This window comes from Pipistrellus hanaki (genome assembly GCF_964339955.1).
Source record: "Pipistrellus hanaki genome assembly, chromosome: 15".
Lineage (NCBI taxonomy): Eukaryota > Metazoa > Chordata > Mammalia > Chiroptera > Vespertilionidae > Pipistrellus > Pipistrellus hanaki.
This window is the reverse complement of record NC_140517.1, coordinates 24,541,181-24,554,754: the sequence shown is the minus strand read 5'-3', so window position 1 is coordinate 24,554,754 and position 13,574 is coordinate 24,541,181. Positions and strand designations below refer to the sequence as shown.

Here is a 13,574-nt window from a genome sequence, read left to right as displayed (position 1 = left end):
CATGCATTTAAACAAGATCCAACAAAAGGCGACATGGTGGTTGTTTTTCCAAAGCCTCCATTTTTTAAGGGATGTGCTATGCTGCCCAGGAGACCAGGGCAAGGTGTGAGGGGCTAGAAGGGAAAGAGGCAGAGGGCTCTGCAGGTACGTGACCAGACTCTCAGGTCTCTCCCTGCCTGGCCAATAAGGAGACGTTTAACCACAGCCAAAGAGGCTCCTGCTAGTTTTTCCGGGATGGGACTCAGGCTGGGAGAGATCCCTGATGCCGCCGTAGCACCTCTGATCGCCGGAGTACAAAAGGGAACACAGCAAGCTGTGTGTCCTTAAGCAAACAACGAAGGGATAAAGCCCATTAGCAGAATAAATATTTCAAGCACCAGAGCCAAGCACTGAATGGTTTTCTAGCTCTGAGCACAAGGGCAGGTTAGAATGTCAAACTCACGCTGTTGTAAGGCTGAGCGTGCTACCTGCTGCCGTGGGGACCACGAGGCCTGGTGAGAGCTGGGAGCCCTGAGGCGGAGGCCCCCCTGCTGGAGCCCTGACAGCTGCACCCCGATGTTGGGGCCCTGAGCCGAGGAAGATGCCCGAGGGAACCAGCACTCCGGATTTTACCAGGAGACTGGACCTGTGCTGGCTGCTCTCCCAGTCCCCTGGCTGAGAGGGGAGTTAGAGGAGCAGAAAGCAGCTCGAAAACAGACAGGACTCAGCCTCTCTGTGGCCTCAGGGAGATAGGGACAGGGAGCAGCAGAGAGCAGGCCTGAGGCTGCAGGGAAACCCAGCCGGGGGTCTGCCTGCAGTTCACGCCCAGTCACACCCTATTAGCCAAGCGAATCCTCTCACCAGCCCATTCAACACTGGATGCTGAGGGTGGGCCAGCCAAGCCCAGAACTCAGTAAGAAAATGTCAGCCAAAAGCTGCTGGAAATAGGGAGGGAGCGAGTGGACATTTAAAATGCCTTAGACACCCAAGTGAGTCTTATTCCCGGGCAGCACGATGGCTATCAAGAGCTGGAAGGATCCTCAGAATTCTCCCTGCCCAACCTCCGTGGTGCTCTGCTGAGGAAACCGAGGCCCAGAGAAGGGGGCAGTATCTGGTGGCCCCGAGTCCCCAGGCCAGGCCCAGACAGAGCTCTAGAGGTTTGGCTGGATTCTCCCACTCTGACTGAGGGTCTCAGCCTGGCCCTTTGGAATGAGCCCTGGAGAGACGGGGAGAAGGGGGGGACAACAGATGACTGCCAGACAGATAGGTAGAAGCAAGGAGGCCTAGGGGACAGCCATGACAAGGGGGGACTGGGGCCAAGGTCATAGCAAGTGTCTGCAGCCAGGGGCCCAGAGACAAGCTAAAGTGCCTGCTGAGCAGTTCTGTAATAATGGGCCCAGGAAATGGGTGTATATTTTTGTTACAAAAGCAATAAAGTTAATTTTTTACTTAAAAATTAAAAGTGGTCCCTTTCTCAGCCACAGGAAAACAGGAAATAGAACAGACTATAATGATCCATTAAAGCATCTCCCTCGTGCTCTTGAAATGCCTTGCAGGTCCCTGGCTTTGGACCCTGGCTTGGTGGGCTTTATTACTTAGGGACAAGGTGCCTCTGAGCACCTCTTCTCCCTCCTCAGCGTCTCCGTTTCCTCGTGGGCAAACGGCAGTTAGAACACGGAAACGAAATGCAGTAAGTGAAGGCACTCAGCAGGATGCCGGGCAAACCACAGGTGCTCAGTCAATGCTGCCTAGAAACCACCGGAGTGTGACCGACGCCCTGGCCTAGGGAGCCCTACCTGGCGCTCTCGGGCCTGTGCTCGGGCTCTGCGGGCGCCGGCGGCCGGCCGATGTCCAGGTGCTGCTCCAGCACCTGCTGCCGGAACTCCGACACCTGCGACTGCCGGTCCTCCTTCTCCTGCCGCAGCCGCCGCTGCCGCGCCACCCACTTCTCCTCCTCGTTGGTGCGCTGGATGAGCAGGGCCGTGGCGGCGCTGCTGCCCGGCAGAGAGAAGATGCCGTGGTTGGAGAGGAGGCTGGGCATGGCGTGGTGGGGGGCGGGCGCCGGGTGCAGGGGGTGCTGCACGGGCTTGGGCGCCTGCAGGCCTGCGTCCTTCAGCTTCTCTGTGGGGGGAGAGAGGCCGTCACGTCGCAGCGGGACCCCGCACGCCAGGCCCCGGGGGCTCCTGCCTCCTCCTCTCTCGAACCTGACTGCCCGGGACCAGGACAACCAGAAAGGACCCTGTGCCAAAACCGGTTTGGCTCAGTGGATAGAGCGTCGGCCTGGGGACCGAAAGGTCCCAGGTTTGATTCTGGTCAAGGGCATGTACATTGGTTGCAGGCACATCCCCAGTGGGGGGTGTGCAAGAGGCAGCTGGTCGATGTTTCTCTCTCATCGATGTTTCTAGCTCTCTATCCCTCTCCCTTCCTCTCTGTAAAAAAGGTCAATAAAATATATTTAAAAAACAAACAGAAAGGGCCTCGTGGGTGCTTTGGGGAAACATGCCTCGTCCCAAGGGAAATGTGGCCGCTGGCAGGTGCTGCTCCCACCGAGCCGAAGCCGGGTGCTGGCAGGCACAATCCGGCTCACCAGAGCGGACCGTCACCGTTTATAAATCACGCAAGCCGGTTGTTGTTAAATAAGCCCTTATTGACAGATACATGTGCATTTATGAAATAAAACGTTAAACCAGCCACAGGGAGTCTACGCCATGGAGCTGGCAGAAGCTACAGAATCAGGCCTGCCCCTGGGAGAGCGGACGGTCAGACCTGCCAGCACACGGCTGCAGCCAGGCACCCCGGGGCCCAGGTCTGTCCGCGGGGCTCTCCGCCGGCATACCTGCGCGGGTCGGGGTCAGCTGCTCCGCGGCCTTGGCCCGCTCCTCCGAGGCGTGGCCGCGCAGCCCGTGCAGCTCGGCCACGGGCAGGAAGGCGGGCTCCAGCGCCTTGGCGGCCAGCAGCTCCTTCTCGCGGGCCCGCTGCTCCCGCTGGCGCTCCAGCTCCCGCTCCCGCTCCTTCTCGCGCTCGCGCTCCAGCTCCTTCTCCCGCTCGCGCTCCTTCTCCCGCTCCCGCTCCTTCTCCCGCTCCCGGTCGGCTTCCCGTTCTCGCTCGCGCTCTCGTTCACGTTCGCGCTCCCGCTCTCTCTCCCGCCGCAGCTCCTCGTCCAACTGCAGCCTGTGGGAGCGGAACGGGAGCCTGAGCGTCACTGGGGAGGGCAGCCCGCGAACGGGGATTCCCAGACTGAGGGACTGACGGCCACGCCGGGTTCCCATGGCAAGCCCGGCCTCCTAAGCTGAGGACCGTGGACGTTAGACCCCCCCTCTATAGGACAAGCTGAGTGCTAACACCCTGGGCCTCGCTGAGAGCTCCTGCCAGAAGGTGGTGATCCCCACAGTCACCAAGGAGCATCCACTGCCACTGTCCCCTTTACAGGGGAGTAGACTAAGGACAGGAGTGGCTGAGGAACCACCGAGCCACAGTGTGGCCAAGCTAGGCCCGTCTCGGGCTGTTCTCCGCCCTGCCACGGGGGCCACGGGAGCCATGGGGGCCGGGGCAGCAGAGGGCGACTTACCTCTCGGCACTGAGGCTGGACATCCGCTCCGAGTGCAGCGCCGCCAGGGACGAGTGGGACAGCTCCGGGGGGTAGCGGACCCCGGAGAGGTGAAGATGCATGGCCGAGGGGTGCAGCGGAGGCAGGGAGCCGGGGGTGGGGATGGGGTAGAAGGGGGACCGCAGGGCGGACAGGCAGTAGGAGTCGTCCATCCTGTGCCAAGAAGACAGGCCAGTGAATACCGACGTGTAAGGGATAAAGGCTGGTCCTGCAGCCTCCCAGCCGAGGCACATCCCGGCCAACCCCAAGCTCCGCGCTGACAGAGGCCCCTGGATGCCGACAGCCCGGGTGCCAAGGCCCCGCCTGCCACCCAGAGGCTCAGCCAGGCCAGCGCCTTCCCGGGTCCGACCAGCAGGCCCAGGTGGGGCAGTCCGCGTGTCACTACAGCCCCGTGGGGCTCGGCTGGGGCAGCTTCTACCGAGTGACCCCACCTTTCCTCTGGGTGGTGCCCAGCCGAGGAGCCCCTCTTCTCCGTGAAACCGGTGCTGTTTGTCAGCAGTTCCGCCCGGGAGCCACCGGCAAAGGCAGGAAGTGGGGACTTTGCACCAGGGCAGACCCCGATGGCCGGTGTGGACGGCTGGGGGGGGGCTGCCCAGGCTCTCACTGGGAGCCTGGCCCCCAGGAATGAGGAACACGCTCCTGGCCAGATTCCATTTTGCCCCGAGCACACCAGCCTGAACACGACTCCGTGGGGACCGTGGGGGCGGCCTCGGTCAGCTCACCTGAAGGCCGGGTGGGGGAAGGGGTGCGGAGCCAGGTAGCTGGGGTGGTAGTAGGCGGCGGCAGTGGCAGGGTCCAGGCCGAGGGGAGGCAGGGAGGACATGCGGAGGTCCTCGGCGGTGTGGTAGGGCCGGAAGCTCCTCAGGTAGTCCTCGGTCACCGTGCTGGGCGGCACCACGTGGTGCACCGGCCGCTGGAGGCTGCAGCGGGGACAGAGCGGCGAGGTGAGCGGAGGGCCACTCCAGGCTGGGAAACGGGCCGGCCTCCCTGCCGCCATCTCCCTCGGAAGGACCAGTCTCCGGGGACGGGTTCCAGCTCTCGCTAACGAGATGCCGGGGCTGGCAGAGGCCCCGGGCACAGAGGTGGGCAGCCTGGCCCCTTGCTGTCCTCACCAGCAGGCACATGTCTGCAGCCCAGAGGCACCTCTGTCCCAGGAGCCAGGAGGAGGCTTAGGCAGAATGGGAGAGCCAGCCATCAGCTCAGCATGGAAACGGACAGCAGGCGCAGACCGGCTGTGAGCCCGGGCTCAGCCACCATCTGGCGGCCCTCAGCCTCAGCTGGTGCAGGCTCCCGGCTCCCGGCTCCCGGCTCCCGGCTCCCCACTCCCAGTTCCGCCTCAGGGGCCCAGACCCTGAGCACTTGCAGGCCCCCCAAGCCCCCGATCCGCACTTACTTGAGTGGTGGGAATCGGGAGTCCTGCACCACCGAGCTGGGGGAGATGCCGAAGGGATACGGGGTGCTGAGCAGGTGGGAGGGGATGGCCGGGCCCCCCGCCTTCTCCTGGGGCAGTGGGGGCTCCACGATGAGGCGTTCTCGGCCGCTGCTGCTGCCCCGAGAGCTGGTGTCCTGGGGGCGAGAGCGCGGTGGGTCAGGGGTTGGGTGGGGGTAAGGGAAGGCCCCGACAAGAACCAGCCGGTCTTCCTGCAGACTCAGAGGTAGTGGCTGTTCTAGAAACGCCTTTCCTTAAGGCTTTCTACCCAAATCTGTGGTACACGTGGCGTTGGAGGCAGAAGGGTGAGAAGGGGAAACATGGGTCCCAATGAGGGACAGGTCTGCACAGAAACCCCCCTGGGAGGGCCTTGCCCTCCTGGGTGCAATGGGGAAGGACTGCTGGGGGCACCACAACGAGCACCCAGTGTCCATGAGGGGACACGGCAGAGAGCAGGGGCGCCCCACCCCCCACGAGCACCCACACTCTCCCAGCATGGATTTCCCACGAGGCCACGTGTGCTCCGAGCCCAAGCTGGAAGAGTTCGATGCGGCTGGTCCCAGCGCCCCGCTCTCCCAGGAAGTGAGCTCTGCTCGGCAGCAGGCGGAACAGAAGCAGATGCCATCCACCCCCAGGGGCCAGGGCCGCGAGGTGCTGACGGCTGTGGGCCTGCATCACAGACACCCTGACCCCAGGTGCCCGCAGAGTGACTCAGCCTCGAGAAGATGGCGCTGCCCGGGAGATCAACACCCCGCGCTGCTCCCAGCCAGCCCCTGCGGTGGCCCTGGCACCCACCGGAACAGGCAGCTGCAGGCCCTCGACCGGCCAGCCCTGCCCGGGGCCCCCTTCACGCACACCGAGCGGGGAGACGGCAATGGGCGGCACCTGCCCCAGACTCCTGGGCAGAGAGGAGGAGGAGCCCGGGGCTGAGGAAGGGCTGGCCCAAGGCAGGAAGGGGGAGCAAGAGGCCTCCGCCAGGGCCAAGGGCGAGTGTGCCACGCAGCCACGGAGAGGGACGGTCTGCACGCTTAGCCAGAGGCGTCCGCCCCGGAAACCACACCCCCGAAGGCGCCATCTGGTGGTTCTTCTGGCTGAACGGCAGGCACAGCAAGGCTCAGAGAGCACAGAGAGCGGCCGGAGGCGCCCACTCGGGATCTGGAAGCAGCGCCACCCGGAGGCCCATCGCCGTGCTGCGCTCGGCTCCTCTCCACCTGCCCGGAGCTGCGGCCGAACTCTGGAGCCCATTTTCTACCAGGCCTCCCTCCTCGTGGCCAGATCTGCACGATGTCAGGCCCGACCACTGCTGACCAGACAGCAACAGGGCTCAGAGAAGGCAGGTGGCACCCACCCCCGCCCCGCAGCACACGCCCAAGTTCACCGACCCCAAATCCGCGGTGTTTCCACCTTGCCACAAATGCCCAATGCCCGGGAACGCAGGGGGCCGTGACCCCGGACTGTCCTGCTGAACTGGCAGGCTGAGGGGCACATGCGGGAATGGCCACTGGACACGTGGTGGCTGAGGCCTGACCCCCCCAGGAGACCCTGGCCCTCGATCCTCCAGCTGCTGCCTTCCCCGCTCTGCTGACCGTCTTCATCCGATTACCTAACAACCCCCAGGCGGCGGTGAGGGACGGAGCACCGCGGCCGCCCCCCACCTTCACACTGGCCAGCAGGACCCTGTGGGCAGGCCGCGGACTGGGGCCGAGCTCAGGCGGAGGCCCATTCCCCAAACGGGCCGGGCGGGAGCCCGTGCTCGGCCTGCGGGAGGCACACGCGCGGTAATTAATCGGAGGAGACAGGCGGCGGCTGATTGGAATTCCTAATGAGCAGCAACATCTGCTCCCGGCCCCGGGCGGCAGCGCCCTCCGCGCACGGCGAGGTCCTCAGGGGTCACGACCTCTGACCCGCCCTTCCCGGAGGGTGCTCACGCGGCGGGTGTCACGGAGAGGACACACACGCACCAGTGCCCCGGGCCAGTCGGAGCCCACAGCTCCCGCCTCCCAGCTTTCCAGTCACTTCCATACAGGGGTGGCGCCCGGCCTCGGGGTCCTCCAGTTGCCTTTGCAGACAGTAGGGGAGCTCCCGGGTTACCCGAGGAGATGGGCTTCTGTCTGGTCCTGGGCGACCCCTTATATAATGGTCCCGGGCCTCCGTTTCCCCATCTGTCACCTGTGCCAACTGCAGGGCCAGCTCACAGAGCAGCAATGATGGTGCCCAGGTACAGACAGGAAGTGGGAGAAGCGTGAGGCCGTGGGGGTGAGGGGAGGCTCACATAGCACTGCACCCCCAAGTCTCAAGGCACCCACTCCCAGCACTTCCGTCCGCACCGAGCCTGAGGGGTCATCCCCTCCCACCTCACCCTGCCGGGCACAGGGCCAGCGTCTGTCATGAGGCGGTCCCACGTCCCTGCACCGGCCAGCTCCAGGGGTCCACCCCGCACGGGGGCCACCCTGGAATAAAGCCCCCTGCTCCCCTCAGGGGACAAAGCCCCGCTGAATGGCAGCTGGGCCAGATGGCACCTCGCCCCGGCCTGGCCGAGGCAGACAAGGGGTCGGCGGCAGGGGGCTCCGCGGGCCAGACCCACGTGCCTGCTGTCTGGCTGGCGCCCCGCTGAGCTTGTGACTGGCATCTGGGAATGAGGTCACCTGGCTGGGAGGGCGCACGAGGGCTGCCCAGGGTGGGGAGGGCCCGACAGCCGTCCCCAACCCGGGCCCAGCCCAGGAGGCTCGGCGGCCACCCCGGGCACCCCGAGAGGGTCCGCTGGGCTCCCCCTGCCGCCCCCCGCACGCACGGAGGAGCATCTGTGGGCGGCCTTTCTTTCCGCGCGGCGGCTGCGGGGCTGCGGGCGCAGCTGTAGCGATGAAAGAAAAGACGGATGAGGGGGAGGCGGGGAGGGAGGCAGATCCTTCATTCTCCGGTGATTAGAGAGGTTTCCCGTCAGACAGACAGGACATGCCCCGTTAGCTTTAAAATAGACGATTTTTCATTCCATCCGTCCTTCCCGAGCTCCGACAACTTGGGGAACCTGGGTGACCCCAGCGAAGGGGCCCAGAGCCCCTGACCCCCCACCACGCAGGAGGCCCCCCGTGGCTCCTGGCTGCCACTTTGGGAAGCTGCCCCTCTCTCCGGCCCCCATGCCTCTCCCCGAGCCCCCTCCCCGGGAGGATTAAGTTCTCCCCGAGCCTTTGTGCCGGGCCGATGAGCCGTACATCAGCTGCTAATCCCGCTCCCTCCCTCCGCCCTCCCCGTGGCATTCGTGTTCCAGGGGCTGGAGCAGCTCTGTGGCCCGGCCCGTTCTCCGGGGTCAGCCAATGTTTCTGGGCGCGGAGCCGGGCGGGGCCTGCTGACAAGGCCCCCTGGGTCCTGGTGGGCAGGGAAGGTGCCCCTCTGGGTGGGAGCAAAGGGGACACCGGGGGCTGTGCAGCCAGGGACCAGCCAGGGACACGACAGGATGCAGAAACCCCCGGGACCGAGTGAGTTAGGGGAGAGGCGAGGAGCTGCAGCTGTGTGAGCCAGCTGGCTGGGCCGGAGGTCAAGGCTGACTGCCAGGTGGCCGATGGGGAGACTCTGGGAAAGACCCCCCCCCCCCCCCCGTCCTCCCTCACACCAGGACTATGGGGGCAGCGGTGGCTGCTCCGAACCCCTCCGGCCACGATCCGCCTACGGGCCCTGCCCTGACCCTCCAGTCTCCAAGGCAGCAGCTTCTAGGCAATACAGCACAGGGGGCCTCGAGGGGGCAAGTTAGGGTCACACCCAGGGGGTCCCAGGCCACAGCTGTCTCCATGGGTGCCTTGGGGACCCTCACCCTAGGTCAGGGCCTGCCTGGCGGGCGCCACCCCCACCCTCCGGGGCAGAAAACAAGACGGAGCCTGATGACACCGATGCCCACCCCCTCCCCGCAGAGCGCGCTGGGACGGGGCGAGGCGGGAGCTCCCCCTCCCCTCTGCTTTCTTTGTGGTTTAATTAGTATTTCCGAGCGGTGCCATCCCTCGGGGAGCTTGGCAGGAAAATCCAGGAGCAGCGCAGAGACAGTGTTCTTAATTAGGAAGGGCTCCTGGCCGGGAGCGCCAGGTGCGGGGGAGAGCAGGTGGGAGGGGCCGGCCTGGGCCACCAGCCCCGTCTGCACAGGCGGGTCACCTGGCAGCGGCCACACACAGGGACCCCGAGTGCTGGGAAGGGCCCCCTTGCTGGGTGTCCACAGTGAGGACAGGAACATCAAAAAGTGGGCTGGCTTTTCCAGTTCAATTCCTTGTTTGAGCAACAGGCAATAATAATAACTATTGTCTAGCCAAGTGCCTGTGATATGCAAACACAATTTTAAGCCCTTTACCCGGGGTTACGGGTAGAATTACACCATGTCCCCCCACATTCGTGTGGAAGCCCCAGCCCCCAGGGCCTCAGAATGGGCCCGCATCTGGAGAGGAGGCCTCAGGGAAACGGGGAGGTTAAATGAGGCCTCAGGGTGGGCACTGACCCAGCATGGCCGGCGACCTTAGAAGAGAGGATTAGGACAGCCCGTGCACAGAGGGAAGACCAGGTGGAGACGCAGGGAGAAGGCGCTGCCCACGGGCCCAGGAGCGGCCCCGGGAGAAACCAGCCCCCCAACAACCTGATCCCAGACTCTCAGCTCCAGAACCGCGGACACCGGCAGCGCCCGGCCGTGGGGCTGGTGGTGGCAGCTGGAGGCAATCTCACCCAGGAATGGGCTTACTTTGCAGAGACCCTCCTGGTGGGCTCTGTGGTGGCCTCGTTTTGCAGAGAAGACAGAGCCCCAGGAGAGCATGGGTTTGGGAGGGAGGGAATGGAACCCTGCAATCCAGGCCTCCCCTGTGGAAGGCTACCCCCACCCCCCACGCACACGTGGGGCCTCTGGTCACGCCCAGCCCTCCCCAGCACTCACCTGCCGGCTCTCGCTCCTCCAGACGCCATTGACGGTCTTGGTCGGGGCGATGGTCACCACGGGGGGCGTGCTCGGGACGCTGTGGCCCCCGGGGGGGACGATGATGGGGCCCATGGGCACGCGCTTGGGCGTGCTGGCGGGGGAGCTGTGGTTGGTGGCTGGAGAGGACACGGGGGACGACTCGCTGCTCAGTGAAGACCCTGCAAGAGAAGGACACGGAGCCTCAGCGCGGACTGCTTCCAGCCCCACCTCTGACCCAGACCTCCTCTGAGAGCCACGAACAGCCCCCAGACCCCCAGGCTTTATCCCATCACAGCAAAGATGCAACAAGTGCCAGACACCAGGCACACCTGTCCCACCCCGGGCACCGCGCACACAGCCGCCCCACGGCACGGACACGGGCCTGCGTGAGCGTGGGCGGCCGTGCGCCCTGCTGGCCGGGGTTAGAGCCGGCACCGGAAGGCTTCTCGTATGGATTCCGGATGTCAGCCTTGCTCTGGGCGGGTCTGGCGTGAAGGCTGCTGCTGAAAGTCCTAAGTAGCGGCCTGGGGACGCCCATCTCACATCCGGACTCAAGGGGCAAACGCTGACACCCTCCCACGGGTGCACAGCTGGGCACCGTCTGTCTCTCCGGGCCCCACTCGGGCCCGGGCAGCCCCGAGGCGGCGGGGAAGCAGGCGTCCCCACCGACCTCCCCTTCCGGAAGGAGGGATCCCGCCAGCTCCCGCGTCCTCCCCGGGTTAGTGCAGGGCTGCTGTCGTCCCCACCACTGAGTCTCCAGTGGCCACACTCACGTCATCAAACGCAACCTCAGCTCAGAGGGCGGGCGGCCTGTGGCTCACGGGCCCTCGGACGATCGCAGCTGCCAAAGCACCACGGAGACGAAGGAGTCACCGTGGTTCACTCCCTTCCGCCCGGGAGGCCCCGACCAGCCGGGCGCGGCCTCAGAGAGGTGACCAGGCGACAGAGCGGCCTCAGAGACGAGGCCCCACGGACAGACAGAGCTCGGCCCCGAGCAAGGTGCTCCCGGCCAGGCCTCTCCTGTGTGGCTCCTTCCCGGGACTGTGGGCAGCCTGCACAGCTGTACGGGCAGCCCCGTGGGAAGACCCCCAGTCCAGCCAGACCTGCCCCACAGCCACAGGCTGTGCCCTAAGAGCGGCCCAGCTCAGCGCGAGCCTGGAGCGATGCCAGGCCAGGAGCCCCCTCGCTCCCAGCTCACACCTGTCGGTGCCCGGCCAGATGGGCAGTGAGGAGTCATGTGGTGGATGCTGTCCCCTTCTCCAGATGGACCCGGCAACCACGGCCCACACCCCAAAATTTGGCAACCCCCCGATGCCTGGGCCAAGCCCCGGAACCAAGGACTGGGGGTTGAGATCCCAGCTCTGCCCCCCACCGGTGGGGGCAAGCATCCAGCCTCCCGGTCAGATGCCCTGCTGCCAGGGGACGGCCTATCGGGCAGGAGGGAGAGGCCTCGCTTTCCGCGGGGAGGCCTCCGAGGCTCTGAAACAAGCTGGGGCCGACCCTGCGGCTCCCGGGGCCGGGGGGCTGCTGTCCACTCTGACAGCCGATGCGGGGAAATCCTGGTGGTAAGGAGGGGCGGGTAAGGCACCCATGCCCTCGCCAGGTTCGTGCAACTCTGGGAAGCAGCCTGCGTCTCCTCAGGCTCTGACCTGGCCTGGCGTCCTGCTCCCGGGCGTGTACCCGGCACAACAGGGCTGGCGTCCACCAGAGTGGCGTCAGGATCGAGCAGGCACCGCGGGCAGGAGGCAGCCAGCGCCTCAGGCACAGAGTGAGGCACAGCACCACCACCGAGTGAAGATGAAAAATGAGAAACGCAGCTACAGGGTCTGAATGCACTTGTACCTGCTGCCCCCACCCCCCCAAACCCCTGGCAGAGGGGCGATTCACTGCAAACTCATCTCACTGGACACACATGGTCTGTGCACTCTTCTGTAGGTATTTATCCTATATCAGGGGTCCTCAAACTTTTTAAAGTGGGGGCCAGATCACGGTCCCTCAGAGAGCTGGAGGGCCGGACTATATGAACTACTAATCCCTACTGTAACACCTTGGCTGCGCTCACTGCCCAAAAAACCTGGCGGGCCGGATCAGACTCCCCTGGGGGCTGCATGTGGCCCTCGGGCCGTAGTTTGAAGACCCCTGTTAAAAGCCATAGGTATTTATCCTATATAATAAAAGCCAAATATGAAAATCGACCGAACGGCAGAAAGACCAGTGGGACGACCGGTTGCTATGATGTGCACTCACCACCAGGGGGCAGATGCTCAATGCAGTAGCTGCCCCCAGCCTGCAGGTCCCAGGCCAGCCAAGGCGGGTGCCAGTGGGGGGGTTCCCCGATTACCCCACCGGTCACCCCACAGATTGACCCTGATTGCCGACCAGGCCTAGGGACCCTACCCGTGCATGAATTTCATGCATTTGGCCTCTAGTATTTGAATAAAAAGCCCATTTTTTTTGGGGGGGGGGGGGAATACTAGGCAGGGATCTTGCTTTTTGAAAAAGGCATTTCCATGGGATCTCTACCAGTCTCCTTTTTCTGGTTTGTGGCATCTATACTGAGATATGCCTCCCGCACCAAAGAATGCCCCCATACCATGTGTGTGATTCAGTGGCTGTTAGCATATTCACAACTGTGCAACCATCACCACAATCAATTCCAGAAAGTCCTCTTCACCCCCAAAAGAAACTCCCTACCCATTGGCACTCTCCCCACTCCCCCCAGATCAGCTCTCAGTCCCCACGGAGTTACCTAATCTGGACATTTCATACAACACACAGCCCTTTGTGTCAGCTTCTCTCACGTAGCGTGATGTCCTTATGGCTCATCTACTGTCCCGTGTGTCAGGACTGCGTTCCCTCTCATGGTTGAGTAATATTCCCCCGCACCAAAGGACCCTGTTTTCTTTTTTTAATATATTTTATTGATTTTAGAGAGAAAGTGAGAGGGAGAGAGAGACAGAAACACCGATGATGAGAGAGAATCATTGATCGGCTGCCTCCTGCATGCCCCCTACCGGGGATGGAGCCCACAACCCAGGCATGTGCCCTTGGCCAGAATCAAACCTGGGACCCTTCAGTCCGCAGGCCCACGCGCTATCCATTGAGCCAAACCAACCAGGGCGGTTGGAGTGCCACCTTGGGAGTGGCGGCGATGTGACCACTGCTCATAAAGCCTCGGATACCTGGCTGCCCGAAGGACCAACTGTGCACCCAGCTTGCATGCACTCCGGGCGACCCTGTCCGAACTCTGCCTGTGAGTGGAGGGAGGGTGGCTATTCACGCTCTGGAGCCAAAAATGTAAAGAAAGAAAACACACACACACCCAGACCCCCACCACCACCCACCAAGGCAGAGGCTGCTGCTGCCCGGGGGCCAGGCTGGGGTCAGAGGCCAGGTAGACTGCTGTCCCGCGGGGCTCAGGGAAGATGAGACCGGACACCCTGAGCCCCATCCTGCACCGGCTTCTGCGCCCCCCGGAGGGAGGCGCCTGCATCTCCCCTCGGGAGCAGGCGCCCGGCGGGTTGTGGAACTGCCTGGGGAGGCTCGGGGCCACCCGGCCTCTGCCCCGCTCTCCTCCCCGCACACCACCCACATCATTAGTCTCCGGATTAGCCTCCTTCCTGAGAACGCGGGGGCTG

General features: G+C 64.1%; 1 protein-coding gene across 12 annotated transcripts in view; it reads right to left on the bottom strand.

Annotated features, from left to right (window-relative positions):
- GSE1 (Gse1 coiled-coil protein) overlaps window positions 1–13,574 on the bottom strand; it is a 408,579-nt gene that overhangs the window by 14,315 nt on the left and 380,690 nt on the right. For all 12 annotated transcript variants that reach the window (XM_084905540.1, XM_084905545.1, XM_084905544.1 and 9 more), the window contains 6 exons: window positions 9,916–10,115; window positions 4,980–5,152; window positions 4,309–4,506; window positions 3,548–3,739; window positions 2,816–3,150; window positions 1,776–2,100 (listed from right to left, as the gene is read on the bottom strand). In XM_084905540.1, coding sequence (XP_084761666.1) covers window positions 1,776–2,100; window positions 2,816–3,150; window positions 3,548–3,739; window positions 4,309–4,506; window positions 4,980–5,152; window positions 9,916–10,115 — 1,423 coding nt within the window. The remainder of the gene's footprint in view (window positions 1–1,775; window positions 2,101–2,815; window positions 3,151–3,547; window positions 3,740–4,308; window positions 4,507–4,979; window positions 5,153–9,915; window positions 10,116–13,574) is intronic.